This window comes from Hypanus sabinus, chromosome 22, assembly GCF_030144855.1.
Source record: "Hypanus sabinus isolate sHypSab1 chromosome 22, sHypSab1.hap1, whole genome shotgun sequence".
NCBI classification, from domain to species: domain Eukaryota; kingdom Metazoa; phylum Chordata; class Chondrichthyes; order Myliobatiformes; family Dasyatidae; genus Hypanus; species Hypanus sabinus.
In genome coordinates this window covers 16257071-16284630 of record NC_082727.1, presented here as the reverse complement: position 1 = coordinate 16284630, position 27560 = coordinate 16257071, and the positions used below count along the sequence as shown (strand labels likewise).

General features: G+C 40.5%; 1 protein-coding gene across 1 annotated transcript in view; it reads right to left on the bottom strand.

Annotated features, from left to right (window-relative positions):
* The window catches only part of ubtd1b (ubiquitin domain containing 1b), a 101258-nt gene that overhangs the window by 12650 nt on the left and 61048 nt on the right, over nucleotides 1–27560 (bottom strand). Inside the window, exon 2 of the mRNA XM_059947150.1 lies at nucleotides 11234–11461. Coding sequence (XP_059803133.1) covers nucleotides 11234–11461 — 228 coding nt within the window. The remainder of the gene's footprint in view (nucleotides 1–11233; nucleotides 11462–27560) is intronic.

The window sequence follows — 27560 nt, the reverse complement described above, 5'->3', positions numbered from 1 at the left end:
TTGGAGAAAGTTCAAAAGACACTAAACCCTCAGGCCCTTAATGTTGTAAGAACATAAAACAGTACAGAACAGTGCAGGCCCTTGGGCCACAACGTTGTGTCAACCGTTTAACCTACTCCAAGATCAATCTAACCCTTCTCTAGCACACAGCTCTATTTTTCTTTCATCTGTGTACCTATCCAAGAGTCTCTTAAATGTCCCTAATGTACCTGTTCTACCACCACCTCTGGCAGTGTGTTCCTTGCGCCTGCCATTCAAATTCTAGCTTAAGTCAACTAATGAAGGTCAACACACCATACTATTGTTAATATTTCACTTTGTACATCTTTAAGAAATAAATAAACCTCAGTCTCATGTGAAACTTGTCAAAACCACCATGCTGATATCAGACATCTAGTTATGGCTTAGCCAGGAGTCAGTTTTAAAAACCAGCCATTTCCTTACTAGCAATTGTGCAATATCTTGCCATAACTCACAGGGCTTTATCATATAATAACAAATAAAATCACAAAGAGTACACAAAATTGAAAATGCAAACTGGCTGAAATCTAAAGCTGCACCCCAGCTCGATAAATCCAGTAGTGCAAAAGTTCTCAACAGCTTCAGGCAACCAAGAGATCAGCTGAAACAAGAAAATAGACATTTCTGAGAAATCAAGTCTAATTTTATTTTAAATCAAACTTAACTAATGGGAAACAAGATTACTGTACTGCAAATGCACAAAGTACAGAATTAAAGTTAAACTCACAAGGATTGACAAACAACCAATATGCAAAGGACAAACCTTGCTCTCACCCTTGCTAATTTTTGTTTCTATGCTTTTTTGCAAATTCTATTGCTTTTTTTCTACCTATAAGAAAATGAATCTCAAGGCAGTATATGGTAACACATATCTTGATAATAAATTCACTTTGAACTTTGACTTTTGACAGAAACTACAGCAATCTGCACAGTTCAAATGCATTTTAACTAGTTAGATCAAAATTAGTTTTATTATCTCAGGCTTATGACATTGGATTAGAATCGGAGATCAGAATCAGATTTAATATCACCAGAGGATGTGAAAAAATACATGATTAATAAATAGAGGAGAAAACCTGAGTTATATTAACTACTAGACAACTGGGTGACCCGTTGGGGCACCCTTTGAGACAAAGGTAATGTAGTCCGATGTGCTTTGGAAATTAAAGAAAAACTCAACTTTATTAAAGAATAAAGACGCACAGCAAGACAAATATAGCTCCGCCTCGTTTAACGAAGGACACTTTTGACGACAATATTTCTGGTTGATCTGCCACCTTTCAAGAATCCACTAAAGTTTTCATTTCTTTTTCCCCAGCTTAAAACCACATACGGCTGACCAAGCTGGAATACCATATTTCTCCAGATAAATCAACACATTCTCCATGGTTTGGCCTTGTGCTTTATGTATAGTCATAGCAGAACATGACTGTATCGGGAACTGGCTCTGTTGAAGAGGGACAACTTTCCCTTCTGATAAATTGGAAGTAATTCTTGGGATCATGACAATGTCATTATCAAATCACCAATGTTTATCTTTGCTAAGATGAGATTGTCGTGCAGTTCTTCCACCATCATTCGCGTTCCATTGCAAAGCCTTGGTGGATCCAAGTTCCTCATTGAAATGATGAGAGATCCCCTCTTCAATTCTAGTTTATATGGCAGCAATCCCGGAAGTTCAACCAAATCAAGGAATTCTATTGGAAAGTGAATGGTGTTAGCTCCTTCACTTATGGCATTGAAGGAACAGTATTCTTTCATGATTCCAGAGAAGCGTGTAATGCATGTGAAGTTTATTTTTTTGCATCATTTCGTTGAGAGGAACCAAGATAGAATTTCTCGTGAACAGTTCTGCAGGATTGTTGAATGTCGGGTAGATGAAATCAATGCATCCTTCCATAGTTTTTGCAGGCAGAATCAAATCTTCAGGTAATTTGATTTCATCGTTTTCATTTTTCTCAATCTTGCCTTCTCCAACATCCAATAAGAACTTAGAATATCATCTTTCTCCCTCACTCAATCACATGTTTCTCTTCAATTGAAACTTGATGAGCTTCTTCATAAGTAGGATTTTTTCTGCATGAATTCTCCACATCAGCATTTCCACGGTTCACAAATGGTAGAAGCTGATGGAAATTGCCACAGCGTGGTTAAAATACCCCCCGAAGGCCTCATTCTTGCTGCATACATCATGAAGAGTCCAGTCCACAGCTTCGAAGCTCTCCCTCCTAACCCTAATCCGCTCCTAATCATGGGGCAATCACCCCAGACAATAAGCCTCGCATTTTGGAGTAAATTTGTAGTATTGGTGTTTTTAAAATCGATGTTACAAAGGGCACCTTCATTGACTTTGAGAGGTATTTTGAATCTTGAATGCGCTCTCCTGCCACCAGGCATCAATGTTGCTGCAATACCTGATGATGCTACAGCAATATCAACACCTCCATCTCCCCTAACTTTAGCGAGAATCAAGATAAATGTTTTGCCCATTCCTCTTGGTGCATCAATGAATATCATTTAAGAGAGATTCCTTTCCAAGCAGTCACACACATATTCATAAACTTCTCTTTGCTCATTATTCAATAGGAGCTTCTTCTGTGAAATAAATTCCTGCAGTTCATCTCTGTTGTATTGCAGTTCACGCAATAATTCCTGATTGCCAGCACTTTGAGAAATTGTACTGTTTTTTCAGTGTTGGCAAGTTATTATATTCTTCAAGTGTTTTGCCCAAGTTCTCAAGTTTCTCTTGGAAATACAGAAGAGCTTGTCCATGATGCATCTCATCAATCATGATATTAGGATCATTGATAGTTCTCTACGCCATTTGTAAGAAATCTTCAGACATTGCATTCTTAAACTGGTTCCATAATTGCTGTGGATTGTTGATTTCAGTGTTTGTTAGCAAGATGACAAATTAATCTCTCATTGCTCTGGGCATTCTTGTTCTCTCTGCTTCTTCCATAGTTTGCTGCCAATGATCACCAACTTGCAACAATCCTCTCTCTCTGCAGCCGTCTTTGAATGATGGAAGGATCTCTCCATCACGTGTTTTCAATGATTCAAAAGACACTGGTCCCTTTATGTGATGAAGAAGAAGTCTCAAATAATAGAGGTCACCACTTCATGGAGAAACAGCATACACTCGACCCAGAACATTTGCTTCAAAAATCCCAGAGTACTCCTCCACTCTTTTCCCCATTCTCCTTCTTTCCCATCTCTTATTAGTCCAAGTCCTCGCGCTGGGACTCTACAGCGTTGAGGCGCGTCCCCTGGGTGGTGGATGGGGGATCACTCGTGTGAGGGGTGCACCGGATAATATGGAAGAAGGTGCCACGAACCAACATAGCCTAGAAGGAACTCTGATTCCAAACCCGGGTAGATAGGACTCGTTAGCCTTGGATGGCAGCCTATCTAGGAGAGGGTAAACTCTGATTTCAAACCTGGGCAGGTGGAGCTCGTTAGCATGGAAATGCCATCGCCTAGGGGAAGGTGACCCCGACAGAAAACCCCTGGTCCTCCAGGTTGGGGGTTGTGCAATGGGCTAACAACCTGTTCATGTAAAACAAGCAATTGTTACAGTAGCCGTCAACAGATCATCAACCACTAACCCAGATCTCGGGAAAAGCAGGGCCCCTTTCAGGAGGCTGATGACGCGCTGCAACCAAACCCGTCAGGAAGATGCAGGGCTGACAACCCTCCTTCACCCGAGGAAAACCATAATGGAGGTTCCAAAGCTGCTCTCAGAAGAAATCTATCCCAATCGGAACAAGAAATGTGAGATCACTTTGGGAGACAGGTAGGTGCGCACAGGCAGTGAAGGAAATGAACCGATACCACCTCACACTTCTGGGCATGTGCGAAGCAAGGTGGAATACTTTTGGTGAGACCAAACTGCAGACGGGAGAAACTCTGCTCTATTCCAGCAAAGAAAAAGAGGAAGACCGGCATGAGGCTGGTGTGGCCCTGATGTTGTCCAAAGAAGCAGCCAGAAGTTTGATAGAATAGGAACCAGTGTCCAACCGTATCATCACAGCCAGGTTAGAGTCCAGATTCCAGAAGATATCCATTATCCTGTGCTACACCCCAACTAACAACACAGAGGACGAAGAAAAAGATCTCTTCTACACCCAGCTTCAAGCAGTAGTTGGAAAGGTACCTAAGCAAGATATGTTGATCGTCATGGGAGATCTGAATGCCAAAGTAGGCAGCGATAACACTGGCAGGGAGAGAGAGATGGGCCAGAATGGTTTGAGGAATATGAATGAAAATGGAGAACTCCTTACTGACTTCTGTGCCTTCAACGAACTGACCATTGGAGGTACCCTCTTTCCCCATCGACGCTGCCACAAGATAACCTGGGTCTCGCCTGACCATCAAACAGAGAACCAGATTGATCACGTCATAGTCTACCAGCGCTGGAGAAGTTCATTGCAATATGTGAGAGCCAAAAGAGGAGCAGATATTGGATCTGACCACCATTTGGTTGTTGCAAAGCTGAAGATGAAGCTGTCAGCCAAGAAGAAGCAACAGAACACGCAAATAAAGTTTGACGTTAGAAAACTACAGATGGAAGAGAACAAGGAAGATTTCCACATTGCCTTGCAAAACCGCTTTGGGGCTTTTCAAATAAAGGAACAAGATGAGAGAACAGTGGAACACGCCTGGATTACCTTCAAGCAGGCCACTGTAGGAGCCTGCGAAGAAGTACTGAGAAGACCACCAGTCAACAGTAAAACTTGGATCAGGGACGAGACATGGCAGAAGGTGAAGGAGAGGAAAAAGCTCAAACAGGAGTTGAATCAGGCCAGAACCCGGCAACAGAAACAAATCACCGCCAACAGGTACAGCGTGATGGCCAAGGAGGTGAAGAAACAGCTCAGAAAGGACAAGAGGTCATACTTCAATGAAATAGCAGAGCAAGCAGAAAGAGCAGCCAGTAAAGGGGACCTCAAGGCACTCTACACGACAACTAAACTTTTGAGAGGGAAGAAAAGCAATTTCAACAGACCTGTTAGAGACAAGACAGGCCATCTGCTCACTTCGGTTGAAGATCAGCTGGCGAGATGGAAGGAACACTTCCAGGAAGTATTGAATAGACCACCACCACAGAACCCACCTGACCTGGAGCCTGGAGACCCACTCAACATCAATACAGGTGAAATCACCAAGCAGGAAATTCGAAAAGCCCTGAAAAGCCTGAAGAACGGCAAGGCTGCTGGAGAAGACAACATTCCTGCAGAAGCATTGAAAGAGGGTGGAGAGGTTATGGTGGACCATTTGCATACACTGCTGAATTTGATATGGAGAACAGGAGAGGTCCCATCAGATTGGAAGGAGGGCCTCCTTGTGAAGCTGCCAAAATCTGGAGATCTTTCACTGTGTGGCAAGTGGAGGGGGATCACCTTGTTGTCCATTCCTAGCAAAGTTCTCACCAGGGTCATCTTGGAGCAGATGAAAGACGCCATTGACCAGAGACTTAGAGATGAGCAGGCAGGGTTCAGGAAAGAGATCATGCATTGACCAGATAGCTACACTTAGTCATTGTGGAGCAGACAATAGAATGGCAAACTCCACTATGTGTGTGTTTTATTGATTTTGTGAAGACATTTGACAGCCTGGACAGAAACTCAATGTGGAGCATCTTACGACACTATGGTGTACCGGAAGAGATGGTGAATATCATCAAGCAGCTTCATGATGGCTTCTCATGCAGGGTCATCCACGATGGGAGACTGTCCGAAGAGTTCCTGGTCACTACTGGAGTCAGACAGGGATGCCTGCTGTCGCCTCTACTTTTTCTTGTGGTACTCGACTGGGCTACAAGAACAGCCTATGCTGGCTCAGAGAGAGGCATCCAGTGGACGTTAACAGGGAAATTGGCAGACCTGGCATTTGCGGATGATCTCGCTCTTCTCTCACACTGGCTTCAAGATATGCAGAAGAAAGATTCCTTGGGAGAGATCTCATAGCGAGTAGGCCTTAAGATCAGTCAGGAGAAGACCAAAGTTCTACGCATTAATAACAAGAGAAGCCATTACGGATTGAAGGACAAATAGTTGAAGATGTAGACAAATTCACCTACCTCGGAAGCAAAATCAGTAAATCAGGAGGTACAGATGAGGACATCAGAGCAAGGATCGATAAAGCCCAACATGCCTTCACAACCCTGCAACCTGTTTGGAGATCTACGGCCATCTCTGTCAAAACTAAGCTCTGTATATTCAGCTCCAATGTGAAAGACATCCTGCTATATGGATCCGAAATATGGAGAATCACTAACACCAGCTGCAACAAGATCCAGACCTTTCTCAACAAATGCCTCTGGCAGATCCTCCGCCTCAAGTGGTATGACAGAGTGTCAAACCTAGACCTATGGAAGAGAGCAAACCAAGAGCCCATTGTATTCCAGATAAGAAGGAGGAAGTGGAGATGGGTCGGCCACACCTTGAGGAAGAGCCAGTCGAATGTCACTTGACAATCACTCAAATGGAATCCACAAAGGAAGAGAAGAAGAGGTCGCCCAAAGCAAACCTGGAGGCGTAGGCTTTTGGATGAACTGAAAGCCGCTGGCCAAACCTGGGAGACTGCAAAAACATCTGCTAGAGATCACAGGAAGTGGAGGACTTTTGTTGAGGCCCTATGCCCCATAAGGAGCAAAAAGGATTAAAGAAAGATTAGTCCAAGTGTAGAATCTGGGAATATCCGCATAGTACAGGGTTCTTGCAAATGGATCGCGAGTGCAAAGATCCATGAATTCTGTTGAAGTGGTTCTTGCCATATCATTATTCAGTTGCACAGCAGCATTATCTCGAAAGAATACTTGATGCTGTTGGGGGAAGGTGCACTCGAAGGCGAACAACGGCTGGTTCCCTCTTGTGAACTGGAAATCTAAGTATTGATCCGACAGCTTCAGAGAGCCCAATATATCTGCCTGTCAAATACTGTGTGATTTCGTCTTCTCTATTCACTGCAAAAATTGCCCGATCACTCAAAGGTGGAATTGGCTCTGTGAGCATCGTGGGGCGCTGCTGAGGCTGGCCGTGCACATGCGTCGTGGTGTTGCGTCCCGATTTCCATGATGGCAGATCGGCTCTCGGGTGAAAATGGGTCAGTTGATTTTTGGGAATGAACAATTTTATACAAATACATAACCCTGAATTTTGCCTGCATTCTGTAAGTTAGCGCACTTTAAGTTGATTTTGCCAAAAATAGTAATTTTTGCCACTGTAATGCATCGTTTGCACTAACTGGAGGTCACAAACAGACAGAGCATGAGAGCTTTAGTATTATATAGATTTAATAGACATATATACTTAAGTTAAGGTAAGTAGTGTAAAATCCAAAAAAGGTAGTGAGGTAGTATTCATGGGTTCAACGTCCGTTTAGAAATCTGATTTCTAAATCAGAGGGAGGAAGAAGCATGAAGTTTATTGTTTTGTGGCAGCACCTGGTACAGTGCAAAGACAAAGTTGCCATAAATTATGAAACAAATAGTGCAAAAAAAATATTGTCCACAGACCATTTGGAAATCTGATGGCGGTAGGGAAACTGTTTCTGAATCATTGAGTGTGCCTACAGGCTCCCTGATAGCGTACTAATGAAGAGAAACATATCCCAAATGGTGAAAGGCCTTTAATGATGGATGCTGCTGTTTTGAGGAATCGTCTTTTGAAGACATCCTCAAAGGTGGACGGTCCTGCCTGTAATGAAGCTGGCTGTGTTGAAATCCCTCAGCAACCTTTTACCTCCATGTGCATCTTTCAGAATTCGTGGCACCAAATCAGTGACTCCCAGTGGCAAACGGAATACGTCATTGATAACAATTAGTTGGACTTGATTTGAACAACTGGTCTACTTTGTGATCAGCAGCACGATGGAAGCCTTCAATGACAATGGTTTCTCCACTAAATGCTCAGTTTGGACTTTGGCATGACCACACTGTTCCAGACATTTTTACAGCCTTGGTTCAAAAATAAATCCAGGGGCAGAATGCCAAGGGTGAGGCCAGAGTGATACACTTAGCATCAAGGTAGCATTTGACCGAGTACAGCGTTAAGGCACACTAGTACAACTTTAGTCAATACTCCAGTAGGCATTAAACCTTTCTACAAAAGGAGATGGTTGTAGTTGGAAGCAGTCAGACAGCTCAGCCTTAAGTTATTATTGCAGGAGTACCTCAGGGCAGTATCCCAAGCCTAATCACCTTCAGTTGTTTTGTTCCTTCAAAAGATCTGAACAAGGGACATTCACTGCTAGGTGCGCAATGATCAGTTCTATTTGTAGCTCCTCAGCAAACAAAGTAGTCCATGCTTCTGTGCAACAAGAACCAATAACATAGTCATGGACCATCTCCACCAAGTATCCAACTTCTTCACCATGGCAGAGTCTCATTAATATCCTGGGGTTTGTCATCAACCATGCCATCCAGGGGGGAAAAAAAAAGAGGTCTGCTTGATTTTCACTTCCTTGAACATTCATTCCCTCCATCACTGAAGCACAGAGGCAACAGTGGATAAAATGGTAGTAACTCATCCAGGGTGCTCAGACAGCAGACCCCAAACTGAAGACTTCTACCACCCAAGCACAAGGGAGGTAGGACACCCAACCTACATTTTTAATATAGAGGGCAAAGAGCTTCCATGAGATATACCAGAACATTTCGAGATGCACCATGGACAGCATACTAACTGGCTGCATCGCCATCTAGAATGGGAGGAGGGGGGTCAGCAGGTGCTACTGCACAGGATCGCAGTAAGCTCCAGAGAGTTGTAAACTTAAGTCAACTTCATCCTGGACACCAGCCTCCAAAGTATCCAGGATCTCTTCAAGGAGCAATACCTCAAAAAGTTGGCATTCATCATTAAGGGCCCCCATCACCCTGGTCATGCCTTGCTCTCATTGTTAACATAGGGAAGGAGGTATAAAGGCCTGAAGGCAGACAGTCAACAATTCGGGAACAGCTTCTCCGCCATCCAATTTCTTAACAGACACTGAACACTACCTCACTACTTTTTAAATTTCTATTTTTGCATTTGTTTAATTTAACTAGTTAATGTGTATACTTACTGTAATTCATGTTTTTTTCCTCTATTATTATGTATCGCATTGTACTGCTGCCTCAGAAACAAATTTCACAACATACGCCAGTGATATTAAAACTGATTCTGAATGGAGGGTTGAGGTCAAACTTAGATCTCAATACTGGAGAAAAACTCAATAAGCAAACGTGACTGTACATCTAGGTTATCTCATGTTAAAAAATAAAATGTAATACACAGAATTTGAAATAGCTCTGGTGTTTTCTTAGGACACTTTTGTTGTTCAACATCAGTACTTCACTTGCTAGAAATACTTTGTTGTGGCAAAGCATCTTGATTTTTTTTTGTCCCCCTGAAAACTCCAACGAAAACTCAAAGGGAATAATATCCTTAGCTTCCAGTTACTTGCTGCCCCTAAAGTTGTGAACAAAGAAACAAGGAAAAATAGAAGTGTCCAAATTTAACATGCTGAAACAACAAAATTTTAACCTCTTTTGCTGTCAGTTAGATACACAGCTAGTTAAATAGCAAAGCTATTTCTCCTTACTTGCTAAAACTTGCTAAGCGAGAGGAAAAAAGCCGATTTCACTGCCATCTACTTTGTGGCATGGATATGTACAGCAATTTCAGCAGGAATGCACTCAAATTCCTTCTGTGAGGGAAGCATTACAGATGAGGGATTGACAACTATAACAATGAACTCTATGCTACAACCAGTGTTCTACACTAAGTTACAAAAGCAATAAGAAGAGGTCTAAAAATCACCCATTTCTTAATTCCAGCAGACTCCAAAATGTTCTGAAGATATCACGCAATATGTTTGGATGAACTGCTTGCAAAACATTAATAAAAACTTATTGCACCCATTTTCCATCATATTTACTTCTCTCATTTTTCTTGTCAAGGTTACAGACCTAAATACTTGAAGAATGTTACTACTCTACATAGTACCTGTGTGCAAAGCAGACCATTAGGAGAACCACTCCATGTTATGGACAAGTTTCACTCATTTATTTACATAGGTATGCAATGTCAAGACAGAATTTACTGGCATTTTGCAACTCAATTGAAATGCTTACAAAGTACTTGCAAGTGCAAAGTTTTGGAAAGAGTGGGATAAAGAAAAAGAATAGGAAATTAACTTTTAAAGTGAGGTGGTAGATATAGAGACAAAGTTCACAGTATTTCAGAGGACTATCAATAAATCGGTCCCAATAAAATTGGGAAAACCTGTTGAGTGTCGAAACTGGAATGAGCCTGCAAATATAACAGCCATTTGAAATCTATTGCTTGGTGCATGTGGAGTGCAGCTGGGTAAATCTGGGGATGGTGGACAAGTGAATGGGAAACATTTGTGGAATTTTGGAACTACTCCAAAAAATGCAGAGCAGAATTACAGGGGTTGATCAGCCAAGGGTGTTGGAAAAAGCTCAGAGACCAATACCCGTACTGTCTCATGATGAATTTTGACAGCTAAAGCTTTTATTTGCTGCAGTTTATAGGAGAAGAGCCTTGAATGCAAAACAAGGACAAGAGGTCTGGACAGTGGATGTTGAGAGGATATTTCTGGACTGAGAGGGTTACAGTTTAAAAGTAAGGTGTCATCCATCTAAAAGACAGCTGAGGCACAATATTTTTCCTTGAGGGTCATTAGCCTTTGGAACTTTTCCTCAGAGTGATGGAAACATTGAGTATTTTTTAAGGCAGAGGTAGATGGATCTTTGATAAGGGGTGAAAGGTTACCACAGATGAAAATGCAGATTTGTGATACCATGTAGATTAGTTATGATTTTTTTTAAATAAAAGATTAAGGGAGTAAATGACCTCTTCATACTGGTATGTGATTTCATGTTGTGTTTGTCCTTCATGCTCTGTTTTAGTCCATGTAAACTACCTACTGTAACATCAACAAGACCTTCTTACATTAACATTTTGCAAAGTGATAGCTTCAACAGTGGGTAAAGCATTCAATAATTGAATACACAGGTTTTGCAAATTTTGGGCATTTCAATTGAGGGAATGGCAGCAGACATGAAGAAATACAAAGTTGGCAATAACTCAGGAAGCCAAACAACTCTGGGGTGGGGGAGGGCTTGGGGGTGTACACTGGATATGGTGTCGCTAATGGCTCTGAGATCAGCTTACACATCTTACTGATGTATTGATGTGCTTACCATGTGGCAAGATGATGCTGGCACCGTCTACAATAGCCTGGGCCATTTCGAGATCATTGCATTCAATGGCATAGGCAGCTGCCTTAAGGGCATCCCAGATTTCTTTGCGACCCTCGAAGGCAGGCGCTGTATCCCAGAATTCATCCCGCTTGCTCCTCAGCTGGCCGTCAGTCATGGGATAATCACTTTTCCATTTTGGTCTCTCCTTTCTCAGAGGCTCATTACGACCTGAAAAGAACGAACATCTTAAATCAGTAATAATAAAAATCCTGGGGCAAGAAGAAAATTAATTCAAATTGCCATGAATGACAGGATCAGTTGTTCATATTAAATCTTGGCAACCAAATAAAGCTAAGTTGACAGTGGCGTAGTGGTTAGCGCAATGCTTTACAGTGCTGGTGATCCAGGTTAATCTCTGCACTGTCTGTAAAGATGTTTTTCTCTACAACTTGTCATTGTTTTGATGACCTTCATGAGGAGAGTAAGGCAAGTGAGCCAGACATGCACCCTCCCTCCCCCAACATTCTAATCAAATTTTACTTCAAGCACCATTGAGAGTGTCCTGACCAACTGCATCATCGTCTGGTCAGGGAACTGCAAGGCCTTTGACTGCAAGTCCCTACAAATGATTGCAAGGACTGCTAAGAGTGCTGCATGTGCAGGGCCTTTAGCATCAAGGGTCCCTTCCATTGCCCAAAATACTTTTAAACCGCTACCATCAGACAGGAGGTACTGTAGCATTAGGACAAGGACTAATAAGACAGGAAACAGGTTCTTCCCCCAGATTGTAAGACTACTGAATTCACTGCCACCGTCCAGGTCTCATCATGTACCAGTGGAGATATGCTGCTTGCTTTTCAAACTTGTGTCATAAATATACCTTATGCTAAATGTCAATCTTCCAAAATATATTTTGTTAATTGTAATTTATTTGTAATAATATTACTTTATGTATTTTGTGTGAGATATATGTATGTATTATACACCTTGGTCCAGAAATGCATTGTTTCATTTGGTGGTATACATATATACAGTTGAATGATAATAAACTTGAACAATTAAAGATGGCCACCAATTAGTTCACACTAAATTATTTCTTTGAACCAGAAGAGATTTATACATTTGTTATAATTTTGGAAAGGTGATAACCATGTACATTGATTGCATGGCTACTCCCCTGACGTCGAAAGGACATCTAATTGTGGAAAGTTAATTTGATCTCTGGAACATTTGGCAGGAAGCAATAGATAAACTTGGAGCAACAGCTGGCCACTTGGCAACTAGAATATGCTCTGATGCTCTGCCACTCAATAAAATCATGACTAATCCCCTAATAACCTCAACTCTGCATTCTCATCTACTTCCTATATACTTTAAAACTATATGTGCCTCTCTTCCTCAATGTAGGCAAAAACAGAGTTGCAAATATATAAGAGAAAAAAAAGCCTCATTTGTTGAGTGATTTGTTGTTTTGAAAATACAGGTTGAGTATGCCTTATGCAAAATGCTTGGGGCCAGAAGTGTTTTCAGATTTCAGATACTGAAATACTTGCATCTATATAATGATATAGCTTGGGGATAGGACCCAAGCCCAAACATGAAATCGATTTACATTACATATACAGCTTATACGTATACCCTATAGGTAGTTTTATCTTATATTTTTAAAAGTTTGCGCATGAAACAATTGTGTACATTGAAACATTAGGAAGTTAAGCTATCACTACCTCATCTGCTCAGTTGGATGGTCAGTGGCTGGTATTGCCATCATTCCAGACACTGAATTTACCTTAAGCAGTCTGTCTTACACGTGTTCATCACATATATACTGATGCAGGCATCCAGCATGTTAGATTTTCATCAGCGATGACCTTGTCAAACTCAAATGAATTTTTTTTGCTGCTTTGTGATCAGTAGACACCATCACCACAAATCTTTAAAAAATTTAGTGCCATGCCTGGTCTTAAATTTCTGCAACCAGCCTGCTGAATATTCACAATTACCTTCAATTTTCAGTTCATTGTGATTGGTCTTTCCTTGTTTCATGATCAGCATTCCGTTAAATGGCATATGTTCACTACAAAGTTGATGAATCCACTCTTTCAATACACAATCAAAATCATTTTTCACTTTATGCAATCTTTTCTATTTTTAATTAACTTTTGTTCATTACTTCCAGCATAGAAGATTAACAGATTGTTCTTCTGTTTCTTCAGGTCATAGATGGTGGTCGTTCCAACACTATACTCTGTCAGCTGCTTCACACTTACGCTGCGGTCAACTTTGTGTCAGATAAACAAATGCCTTCTCTTTTTCATTTCACTGCTGTCCATAAGGGTAACTGCAGGCCTTTGTCATTTTCCACAATATCTTTACAGCACAGAGCAGAGGAAAGGAGGAGTACAAAACTGTCTCACGATTAAACTAGGATATAACTGGGGGATTGCTGGGTGGCATGGCTCGAAGGGCTGGAAGGGCCTTCTTCATAAATAGGCAAAACATGGTAATTACTGAATAATCCATGAAGGGCTGGCTATGATGACTGCTGGATAAAAACTGGTGCCAACAGAGCCCCACTCAGGGTACATGAGGTCACTTCTCAGAACTGTCTGTGGTGCAGAGACCTGTGCATTGCCTGGGAACCTTCCCAGCACCTTGTGGAATCTTCCATTGGTGCTGCTCAAAAAGATTGTTCAGATTTTGGAGGTTTCCGTATTTTCAGGCAAGGGGTGCTCAACCTGCAGTTCTATCTGCTCTAAACATCCGTTGTCAACCTTCAGAATAATGTGCATTTCAATCAAGTCCCCTTTTAATTTTTCCAAATTCCAAGTGATAAAGGTCTAGCCAGCCAGTCAAATATTTTCTACTTTCATTCAAGTCATTCTACTCATTTTAGCAATAGTCTCTGAACCATCTCTGTCCATTATTATTCCATTTTACACAAGACCAACACTTAACTCCATACGGACTCACTAAGCCCACATATACTAATAATTCCCTTGTATTTTGCAATAAATAGCAGCATTCATTTACTTTTTTAAAAATCATCTGTTATACCTGCACATTTGCCTTTTGCATATCATCGCCAGATCCCCACATTTACGTTTCCAAACTCTGAAATCTCACTGTGATGCATGAGTTTCTTTTAAATTATTTTGGAGTCCTTGGCAAATTAAGTAACCAGATTTTGAATACTCTCACACACGATGAAAAGATGAGGGTCTAGCACCTAACACAATAGCAGTGTTAAGTTGCTAAATAGTTTATTCTTGTTGGATATATCAAGGTAAGTGGAAAAAATTTGTTTTGCATGTCCTCCAGACAGATCACAATCACATTTGTGCTCTAGATGGGACAGGAGAAACGATAACAGGGTGCAGAACAGTATCACAGTTACTGAGCAAGTATAGTGCAGGCAGACAATAAATGCAAGGCCATAATGAGTTAGATTATGAGGTCAAGACTCCATCTTATTGCGCAAGCGGACCATTCAACGGTCTTTCAGTTGGATAGAAGTTGTTCAAGCCCGATGGTATGTGTTTTCAGGATTTTTTTTAATCTTCTTCCAATGGGGTGGGGGGAGAAAGAAGAGAGAATGTGCAAGGTTGGTGAGGTCTTTGATGATGCTGGCTGCTTTTCTGAGACAGCAAGTGTAGGCCCAAGAAGGGAAGGCTGGTTTCTGGAGAAGAGGAATGCTTATGTGAAAATGCTGCTCTTGGACTACAGTTCAGCATTCAACTCCACAATTCCCTCCAGGCTCAACAAAAAGCTCAGAGACCTCAGCCTTCACCCTGCCTGGTGTAGATGGATCCTGGGCTTTCTGTTAGATCGGTGGCAGGAGGCAAGAGTGGACTCCCTCACCTCTGCCCCTTAACACAGGTGTCCCTCAGGGTTGCGTACTAAGCCTCCTCCTTTACTCTCTGTGTATATCCTTAACATGTCACCACCCACGGTTCCAATATGCTAATTAAATTTGCTGACAACACTACACTGATTGACCTAATCTCAAACAATAATGAGGCAGCCTACAGAGAGGAAGTCATCACCCTGACACAGTGGTGTCAAGAAAACAATCTCTCTCTCAGTGTCACAAAAACAAAGGAGTTGGTTGTGGAATATTGGAGGAATGGAGACAGGCTAACCCCTATTGACATCAATGGATCTGGAGTTGAGAGGGTGAACAGCTTTAAGTTCCTTGGCATAAACATCACTGAGGATCTCAAGTGCTCTGTACAAACTAATTGTGTGGTAAAAAAGGAACAGCGCCTCTTTCACCTCAGATGTTTGAAGAAGTTTGGTATGGCCCCCCAAATTCTAAGAACTTTCTATAGGGGCACGATTGAGAGCATTCTGACTGGCTGCATCACTGCCTGGTAAGGGAACTGTACTTCCCTCAATCGTAGAGAGTGGTGGGGACAGTCCAGCGCATCTGTAGATGTGAACTTCTCACTATTCAGGACATTTACAAAGACAAGTGTATAAAAAGGGCCGATCCGAGTCACTACAACCACAAACTGTTCCAGCTGCTACCATCCAGGAAATGGTACTGCAGCATAAAAGCCAGGTCCAACAGGCTCCGGGGCAGCTTCTTCCACCAGGCCATCAGACTGCTTAATTCATGCTGACTCAACTGTATTTATATTGACCATCCTGTTGTACGTAATATTTATTATAAATTACTTTAATTGCACATTGTACATTTGAAGAGACTTGGCCTAAAGATTTTTACTCCCCATGAAGGATATAAGTAACAAAGTCTACTCAACTCAATTCAATATGCTAAGCTGCGTCTACAACTCTGCGGTTTCAACTTGTTTTTTTGTTACTAACCAAACTTGACTGCATGGTAACATGTTACCTCTGAAACACCTGGCTTCTGTTTTCTGCAAACTAAGGTGAGATCTTATCAAAACCCATCTGAACTGAAATACTGAAGGAAGAGGCTGAGCTTGGGTCTTCAAGTCCCAGAAACATCTTTAGAAAAATTAGAGAAATTTTACGAGGACCTTATTGATATCTTTCCTGTGTGTAGATAGGTGATCATAACTGCATCCAATATTCCAAATTTGGCTTCAAAGTCTAATACAATTTAATAACATCCCAACTCCTGTACTCAGTACTCTGATTAATGAAGGCCAATGAGCCCAAAGCTATCTTTAAGGCCCTATTCATCCGTAATTCCACATTCAAGGAATTATGGATCTGTTACTAGAACCCTCTGCATTACCGTACTCCTTAGTGGTCAATACATATACACACATGAATGGATTGTTCTGTGTTTGACCTTCAGAGTTGACAGCACATGGTTGCTGTAACAGAAGAGCAGTTGAATTGTCATTACAGCCTAGAGTCAATTCCTATTTAAGCCACTGCCCAATTTTTGTGGCCTTCAGAAAGTTCTGAAATGGCTGTTGGGAGACTTACCAAAGAATTCCTTCATTTTAGGAACGAGACATCTAATCCTTACAACTCAACCATTCAGCTGAGCCCAGCCTCTCATAAGTGGATTGTGGGAGATGAAACAAGCAGTCCAGAACAAAACGACTTGTGTTTGTAACTTGTTCACATCTCATCTTGCAACCTGACACAATGCAGCACTCAGGAGTTAACATTAGACTCAAATGCTTCATTGAGCTAGCCTTTCTGGTACGCAACCATTTCTGATGAAAGGTCACGAAACTGAAGACATAACTGTGTCTCTAAATAAATGCCCCCTAACCTGGACGGATCACTTTCATTTCGACAGCAGCTACGTGGAAAATAATGACAGGCAGTGGGGGAGGTGGGCAGGCTGGGCAGCAAGATGTTCTGAATATGCAAATTGACAGATGCCTGTATGGCCGAGCAAGAGTGTGCCTAACGGTTGTGATGCACCCGCTCTTGCTGGAAGTCACATTAGAGTGGCACAGTAGTTTAGTGGCTGGCCCAACGCTTTATAGTGCCAGCAATCGGAGCCCAGCAGCATCTCTACTTTCTACGAAGGCTGAGTAAAGTCCATCTCCCAACCCCCATCCTCATCACATTCTACAGAGGATGTATCGAGAGCATTCTAAGCAGCCGGAAATTGCACCATCTCGGATTGCAAGACTCTGCAGTGGATAGTGAGGTCAGCTGAGAAGATCATCGGGGTCTCTCTTCCCGCTATTACAGACATTTACACCACACGCTCATCCACAAAGCTAACAGCATTATAAAGGACCCCACGCACCCCTCATACAAACTCTTCTCCCTCCTACCATCTGGCAAAAGGTACCAAAGCATTCGGGCTCTCACAACCAGACTGTTCAACAGTTTCTTCCCCAAGCCATCAGACTCCTCAATACAAAGTCCAGACTGACATATACATAATTTATTATATTATAATTTGTCCTCTACTGTGCCTATTGTCTTGTTTATTAATTATTGTACTGCCCTGCACTGTTTTGTGCACTTTATGTAGTCCTGTGCAGGTCTGTAGTCTAGTGCAGTTTTTTGTTGTTTTATGTAGTCTAATGTAGCCTTGTGCTAGCTAGTGTAGTTTTGTGTTTCGTGTAGCACCAGGGTCCTGGAGGAACGCTGTTTCATTTTTACTGTGTATTGTACCAGCAGTTTATGGTTGAAACAACAATAAACTTGACTTGAAAATCAGTGTTCAATTCCCACCACTGTCATGAAGGAGTTTGTACATTCTCCCCATGAGCACAGACTTCCTCCAGGTTCTCCAATTTTGTCCCAGACTCCAAAGACCTACAGGTTAGCAAGTTGGTCAATGACACATTTAACTGCAGGTTTCAAGGCACATGACAGGCTGACATTTTACTCCACAAATAGATGATAAACGGCTATCAGTGATGGTGAGTGAAGATGAGGAGAGGGTGGAAATCTGAGAAATTTGACCACATGGCATACTTCAAAAAACATTTTAAAAAATCCTCCAGACAGAATAAAGTGTTTCCATTCACTGATTTCTAAAGCATTGACTGAAATTTAAATCAAGATATTCCGGAGATGCTGGCAATCTTGAGTAACACAAAATTCTGGATAAACTCACCAATACAAGTAGCGTCTAAGGAGAGGAATAAACAGTCAATTTTGAAGCCAATGCCTTTCATCAGGACTGGAAAGGGAGGGGGCAGAAGTCAATGGGGAAGGAGAAGTAGCACAAGCTGGCAAGTGATAGATCTTCAGCCCCTCACCTCTTCAAACATCCCCTTCCAGATTCTTACATCCCTCCTTCCTCCTCATATGGTCTCATCTATCACCAGCCAACTTTGTACTCCTTCTGCTCCCCCACCTTCTTATTCTGGCTCTGCCTCTTTCCTTTCTAGACATGAAGGATCTCAGCCTGAAATATTGACTGTTTATTCACCTCCATAGATGGTGCCCTACCTGCTGAATTTCTCTAGTACAGGTGGCCCCCGTATTTCAAATGTTCACTTTATGACAGCTCGCTGTTACAAAAAACCTACATTAGTACCTGTTTTCACTGACCAAAGAGGATTTTCGCTTTTATGAAGAAAAGACACCCGCTTTATACGTGTGTTACCCCGAGAAAGACTACCATGACTGTGAAGCTTTGTGTGTGCATATGTGTACTGCCGATTTTTTTTCTCCACATCGATTTTGGCTCGCTGTCTTCCCGATTTTTATAAGTGAAACTAACCGTACATAAAATAGAAAACTGTATATAGGCTCTATATTTATCATATCATTCCTGCTTTTACCCTATGTTCGCGTTATTTTAGGTTTTGTGTTATTTGGTTTGCTTTGGTAGGTTATTTTTTGGGTCTGGGAATACTCCAAAATTTTTCTCATAAATTAATGGTAATTGCTTCTTCGCTTTACAACATTACAGCTTATAAACTGTTTAATGGGAACGCTCTACCTTCAGATAGCAGGGGAAACCTGTATCATGTGTGACCAAAATTAAACTCTATAGCTTCTTTTCCTATCCCAACAGCCATTCTGGATCTTGACATGCTAACCTAATTGTTGTCAAGCTGCCTCAAATTAACTCTCGAAATTTTGAATAGATTTGTGCATTATCGACTTGATTTGATGAGATTTCAAACATAAATGTTTAAATTCTATGTTAACAAATCCCTTAATTTAAAACAAAAATCATAATAGGTCACTGAGTATTTTGTTTTTCAGAAAAATATATATGTCACTATGTACAAACAAGCTGGATGAACTCAGCAGGTTGGGCAGCATCCGACCTGCTGAGTTCATCCAGCTTGTTTGTACGTGTTGATTTGATCACAGCATCTGCAGTGTACTTTGTGGTTATATATATCACTAGCTTGTTCAGTCAGTGCTGGTGGTCATAAACTTTCATTTTTACATTGCAACTCCTGCACTGTTACTGGGTCCTTTTTAAACACAATAACAACTGATTCAAATCATTTTAATCCCTGAACCCTGCAGTGAGTAGTGGACACAGCTCAGTGTCATACAAAAAAAGTTGATTACTTTCAGTACTACCATCTAGAAATGAACCACAGTGACTATTTATTTTCAAAAATGACCTTGTGTTGCTACGTTATGATGTACTGTGGAGAACACTCTGGCTGGCTGCATCACTCTCTGGTATGGGAGTGGGGTGTTGGAGGTTACTGCGTAGGATCAAAATAGGCTGCAAAGTTGCAAACTTAGTCAGCATTATGGGCACCAGCCTCTGTAGTATAGAACATAGAATAGTACAGCACAGTACACAATACTCTAAGTGCAGTCTCACCAGAGATCGTATCCGTGACATCTTCAAGCAGCAATGTCTCAAAAAGGTGATGTCCTTCATTGAGGACCCCAATCACCCAGGACATGCCCTGGAATAAGGTGCTCTCATTGCTACCATCAGGAAGGTGGTACAGAAGCCTGAAGGCACATACTCAATGATTCAGCATCATCTTCCTCTCTGCCATCCAATTTCTGAATGGACAATGATCCCATGAACACTACCTCACTACTTTTTAAATTTATATCTTTGCATTACTAGAACTACTTTTCAAAAAAAATATAAATTTACTGTAATTCAGATTTTTCCCTCTATTGTGTATTGCAATAAACTTCAGCCACATAACAAATCTCACAGCATCTGCCAGTGATATTAAAACTGATTCTGAATTTTACATTGTCAGATCTCTAACTGGTCCAGACAGTTGTTAAAGTACACAACCTCGTCGTTTCAAATCAAGATGAAACACTTGGTACTAGACTACATTGAAATGAATTTGCCAGTTGAACCATGAATCTTTGATGTATTTTACTATTTGATCGGAATCTACCTTTGATTTGACTCAGCATGTAACTTGAAAACTAGTATCAGGTTGTTTGTTGTGTGAAGTCAAATCCATCATACTGCTAGTCAATAAGCATTTCTCCTTTTGAAACGTGCTGTGTTTTTGCTTTCAAGAGTAACTGGGTTTTTTTTGGATAAAATATTTCCTTTTTGACTTTCCTGTAGTTGGAAGCTTATACCATATTTATGAGCAAAAAACAAATGCAATTCTGATCTCAAACTGTGCTTAAATATCATTAAACTACTTCATTCAAACATAGAACAGTACAGCACAGAACAAGCCATTAAGCTCATGATGTTGGGTCAAACCAGCTATAAAGCAAATCAAAGAACACCCAAACACTAATTCCTCCTATCTACACCATGTCCACATCACGCCATCTGGTGCACTGATCCATGCTCTAAATACATCATTCTTACCCATAATACCCCTAGAATTAAAATATACACACTCCAAACTATCCGACCCATCACGACGTATAATATCAATTTTGCCTTTCAATATTTATCTGACATCCATCTTCTGGGCCAATTTCTTCCTTACTGACCTGGGCCTACGATTCCCAGCTTCCTGGAAAACTAGTTTAAACTCTCCCAAGTAACATCAGCAAGCCTCCCGGCCAGGTCATTGGCTCCCCTCCAGTGAACAGCAGTGAGTAAGCATCACCAATAGCTTATCGTCATCAAACCACTGTTGGGTTAGTCTGTATACTTATTTTCCGTACAGCTTATATTTTATATAACCATTTAAGTACACATAACTATTTAGTGTTTCCTAATATGTATCTATATGCAATTGTTCAGTGTGACCCCTACTAGTTACAGTTCTTCAGTCTCTTTATGGAAGCTTCTTGATATCAGATTATTTGAATAGGGGCTATTGGATTGATTAACTCTCAACTACAAACTTGAATGGTTTTTTTAAAAAATGGTATAAAAAGAGCCATAGATGGTGCCATCTTTATTCATTCTTTTGATCTTTGTACTTAAATTCTTGCTGCTGGCTGTTTCCAATTCTCTTTGTCCTATTAGCAATTAATAAAACAAATGTGAAGCAACAAGTTTTATGCCTCTTTCTTGACTTCGGAAACAACCTTGGTTTAAAAACATAACACCACACAGATGACAAGGCCAGGAAGCAGACTAGCTCCTCTACTTTCCTCAGACGAAATGCAGTGACAGAGACAGACACCATTGAAAAGCTTCCGATCAGGCATCACAGCATGATATAGCAACTGCTCTGCTGAAAATCGCAAGAAGGGAGCTGTGGACACAACCCTGTCTATCATGCTTCCCCTTCCATGGACCATGTACATTTCACTGTTTGGTAAAGCAGCAAGCATAATCAAGAACCCCTCCCACCCAGTCATCCTCTCTTCTCCACTCACTAAAGCTTGAGAACACCAGGCTCAAAGACAGTTTCTATAAGATTCTTGAACAAACTAGCTAGCTAGTTAGGCAATAAAGATGGACCTTTGACCTCACAACGTACTTCATCATGGCCCTTCAATTTCCCTGTCTACCTGCACTGCACTTCCTTGACAACCAACATGACTCTGCATTCTGTTACTGTTTTGCATGAGAAAGTGATCAGTATGGATGGCATCCAAAACAAATATTTTTACTAGATCTTATGTGACAATAATAAACCAATTACCAAGTGACAAATTTACATCCAAGATCTATTTAACAGTGATCCCTGCTACTGGTCAAAAGTATAATGAAAATGTGCCCAGCTGTAAATATTAGCAGAAAAAGTGATTGAATGTGTGGGAAAAGCAGAAATACAATTAAAAAAATAACCAATTAATAAATAAATTGGTGAAAATAGCCTTTCAATAAAGTTCATATTGATATATATAAAAAAAAGCAGAAAATACAAAACAACATTTTATTGCTGGCTTTCATGGAAGCTATGACAAATGTCTTAGGCATTCAGCATAAACCAGCAGTAAACATAACTCTGGGTGTGTTCAGTGTACATATACACATGATTGACATGCACAACTCCCAGGACTGTGGTGGCATAAGAAAAAAAGGCTCTTGTACAGATTACTCTTAATACATTTAGTCATTAAATAGCTTTCCAGCTCAATATGCTTTTGCCTTGCATGCTTAACCAAAGTTTCACAATAATGAAAACAATTGGTTACGTTTTTGTTTAGCTTCAGCTAATGCCAATTTTTCTGACCGTTAAATGAAAATCAACCTCAATCACATCTCTGCTTCTGTAATCAACCCAGAACCAATAATCACTATGTGGCCTTCTTTCATTTTGGAGAACCATACCCGTGACATACCCTTTGAGAAATCAAGGCACCAACCCATGGTCAGTTCATCTAACCCAATTTGAAAGAACAAAAGCTTCTGGCACTTTACAGCATTTAACAGCTGAGTGGATTTATTGTTTATAAATTGCAACTTAACACTACAAAGCATATTTCTGAAAGCAACGAGAATAAACAAAATTTCTGATAATCTGTTATCTGGTTCTTTGAAAGACAAATTTGCAGCTCTCTAACCAGGTACAGCAATGTGCTGCACTGCCTTTTCACTCAGTGGGGCCTTGCTTTCTTGGAGCATTCTTGCATTCATTGGAGCACACTTCTTGCATTTTTGCTCTACCAAGTCCCGAGCTCCCCATATTATTGGCATTTTACCTAACTTTTGCAAAAGTTCTGTATACTGTCAAAAAGCAGATGCATCTTTTTACAAAAAAAGTCAGAAGTTATCCAAACTAGCTTTAAACTTGAGCATACAATCTTGAATAATTATGGTGAATTTGCCAAGATAGCTAAAAATAGTACTAAACACTAAAACCAACTGAAATACAAAACTAATCTATACAATTAATAAACAGAGGATAGTGATTAAAAGTTAAGAGGAAAGAAATGATAATGTGGTAGAAAATTGCAATGGGATGCACTTTGGCTGGAAAACAAATATACGCATTAGGTGTTACAGTCCTATAGGAGATTTAAATATGGAGAGACCTATATTACAGTCCTATAGGAGATTTAAATATGGAGAGGCCTTGGGTCTTAGAAGCTGACAGGACAAGTTGAGAAAGCATTATGCACATAATGATTTTCAGTATTGCATCCAATTTTCGTCACCCATTTCGTGAAGGCCTTGGAAAGTGTGCTGACACAAAGAATGGTTACAGCAGATATGGTGCTATTTGACCCATTGCTTCCATGTGCACACCTCACTGAAAGTTAGACCCACGTTTTTGGACTCCTGTGTCTTCTTTTGAATTAGTTTAATGGTTTGAAGTTACAAAACATAACCTGGACCAGATTAACCACACATCAGGGTTCTGAAGCAGCCGGCTCAATAGATTGTGGAAACAATAATAATGATCTTCAAGAATCACTATATTCTGGAGTGGTTCCAAGGTACTGGAAAATTGCAAATCTCACTCCATTCTTTAAGGAAGAAGGGACGCAGAAGAAAAATTATAGGCTAGTTAGCCCGACTTCAGTGGTTGGAAAAATGTTGGAGTCCATTATTAAGGATGATGTTTTGGAATATTTGGAGGCACATGATAAAGTAGACCAAAGCCACCATGGTTTCCTTAAGGGGAAATCTTACCTGACAAATCTATTGGAACTCTGAGGAAATAACATGCAGATAGATAAAGGAGAGTCAGTGGATGTCGTTTATCTGGATTAGGTGCCACACAAGGCTACTAAACAAAATAAGAGACCATGATATTCCAGGAAAGGTAACAGCATGGATAGTAAGACTGTCTGACTGTCAGGAGGCAAAGAGTGTGAATAAAGGGGGCTTTTCCTGGTTGGCTGCTGGCAACTAGTGATGTGCTGCAGGGGTCGGTGTTGGGACTGCTTTTTCTCATGTTATATATCAATTACTTGGATGATGGAATTGAGAATTTTGTAGCCAAGTTTGTGTTGAATCGAAAATAGATGGAGGGGCAAGTAGTATTGAGGCAAATCGGGAGAATAGGCAAAGTGGGAGATAGAATTTATGGAATTTAGTGCAGGTAAGTGTATGGTGATGCACTTTGGTAGAAGGACTATAGGTGTTAACTTTTTTTTAAATCTGGAGAAAATTTAAACATCTGAGATACAAAGGGCCTTATCAGCACCTCTAACATTTGTAACAATACTTGTCAATTTCTAAGTTTTAACCTCTACAATAAAGATTAAATGCTTCATGCCATGCTAGTTGGTGTTTCATGTACAATGACACCTCATACTCTCTGCACTCCACTTATTTTCTACCTCTCTCCATTTAGAGGACTTTTCAATTCTTTTGACCATCTAATTTCTCACTTTCTTACATCAGACTTAGGAGCAGAATTATGCCAGTTGGCCCATCAAGTCTGCTCCACCATCCCATCATGGCAGATTTATTATTCCTCAACCACGTTCTCTTGCCTTCTCCCCTTTGATACTCTCACTAACCAAGAACCTATCAATCCCCACTTTAAATATACTCAATGACTTGGCCTCTACAGCTGTCTGTGGCAATGAATTCCACAGATTCACCAAGCTCTGGCTAAAAAATTTCCTCCTCATCTCTGTTCCAAATGGGCACCCCTCTATTCTGAGGCTGTGCTCTCTGGCCCTAGACTCTTCCACTATATGATACATTCTCTCCATGTCCATTATCTAGGATTTTCCATATTGGATAGGTTCCAATGACATTCCTTTCTTCCTCCCCACCCCCCCCCCTTCCCAACTCCAGCAAGTACAGGTCCAGAGACAATTTTTCCCCTATACATTAACCATTTCATTCCTTGGATCATTCTTGTTAAAGCATATTTGCAAAGTTCTTGCTCATTCATTCAACTATATCCATATAGGTAGATTGAATATCCTCATTGTAGCACTCCACACCTGCACTTATTTTGGGTCAAAAATCTTTGGTATTTTACACTCTACACATTCCTTCAGGTCATTAACATAGACTGTAAATAGAGGGCCAAAACTTAATCCTTGTGGTAAGGATTTTTAAATCAACACACATTCCCTCTTTTTTCTCCCCCATCTATCATGAACACTTTATATCCACGAGTACTCAACGCCTAAGCTTGGCACTTTATCGGCTTGTTATTATCAGCACATCACATTCTTGTATGGCTATCTTTATCAGTAGTTCATTAATTTTACTTCTCACACTGCACATTTAACACCCATAACAGATTAATTTTAGTTGATTGCTTTCATTTTCACTAATAAAAGTAAAATTCTTATGTTGATCCAATCTAGCGCATACATAAGGAGATAGTTTTGTTTTATAATCCTACTCTAGCTCACAGGTTTTCTTCTGCCTTTCTCTTAATTTTAAACAATCTCCCTTGAAACATAATTGGCAGATCAGATTTACTGAACCACACTCTTACACTGAAATTTGATAACTAAAACTAAGGGATGCAGACTCAGCTGACGTTTAAACTCCAGCTCCGAACTTATTTAACCTTGGATTTAATAATGTCTTTATCTTTTATTGCATGTTTATTTTTTATAAATTTTATCTTCATGTTTGCACTTTAGCCTATTGTAAAACACTTTGAAAATAATCAGCATGGAAGGTACTGTATAAATTATTAAATATGCATACAAATGTCTCTTTCACGTTCTCCTTGTTTTTTTAGCTTTTAATTTTATTTCAAATTTCCTGTGCATCACCATATAGGTGCAATCGTATACTCTGGTAGTCTTTTCCCCTTTTCACATATCTTTTCACACAAATCCCATTATGTTGCTGAGTATCCTCCCAGCCAAAACAATCCCAAATCTTCAAGAATACAAAGGTCTCTCTCTCTCTCTCTCCGGCCAAGCATGCATATGCTTTATCTTGCCATTTCTATATTTAGTAGTATGTTGGACCAACAGCCACTGGGATATTACTACCTAGAATAGGAGTATCTAGAGTGCTTTTATATTAAAGGGGAAGGTTGGTGATTCCCATCTTCAGACCAGGGAAAGTTGAAAGGTGCAAGATGTTTAAAATAATGAGGACTCTGGACTGAATCAGTAAAGAGCATCTGTGGAGAGGTTTTGAAGTGGCAGAAAGATTTAAGTAATTGGCAAATGTGCCAAAAGTCATAAAGATGTTTTATTTTCATTTAACTTAGTGCATCCTTCACATTTATGGGTCCTTGTTTAACAAGGTGACAGAGGGAGATTCAACCATGGTTTTCAAACTGTTCAGTACATTGGAAAAATGCAAAACTATAGGACAGTGTTGATGCATGGGAATGATTTGGTTTCTTGCTCACAGCAAAAAGATTGAAGATTAGATAAACTTTCTTTGTCTTATGTACATCAAAGCATACAGTGAAATGTGTCATTTGCATCAGGCTATGTCCACACTACACCAGATAAACCGTAACCAAAGCCTTTTCTGTTTGTTTTTACCCTCCATCCACACTAAAACAGCGTTTTCGTCTGCCAAAACTGGAGCTTTTCAGAAACGCTTTCCAGGGTGGGTATTTTTGAAAACGCTGCTCGGGCAGATCAGTGTGGACGAGGTAACCAGAGAAATCTGAAAATGCTGTCAGACGGCAGTGCGCCATTTCATTGTTTTCTTAAACGCAACCTAAATTCCAAGAGTTAGAAATACTTTGACCCATAGCTTACTGAATAAATAAGTATACTGTACTCACTTTGCCCTGTTTTCTGTCTTTGCTCGTATGAAGGTGGTTTATCTATTTATGCAAGTACTTCTCTGACAATAGATGTGTAACAGCCTAATGTAACGTTGTATAGCAATACAAGATAACACTGATGCAGACATGTTTTACACATTTAACAAGGTGCTTTATTAATGCAACAGAGTTAGTCAGTTTTTCAATGTTCGTCATCAGCTGGGTCATACAGTTCATGAACTCCCCATCGGTTGCCTCCATACGCTTCAGTATTTGTTTTTTTTTTACTTTTAAATCTTCCTGCGCGAGAGCCAACAGCTGCCCATCATTTAAGTTATTCTAGTCTGTAACTGAACAAACACGCACCGTCTTTCACAGCGAGATTCAACACCAAACATGTCGCTTGTTTTTGGTAGATGTGTCCTGCGCAT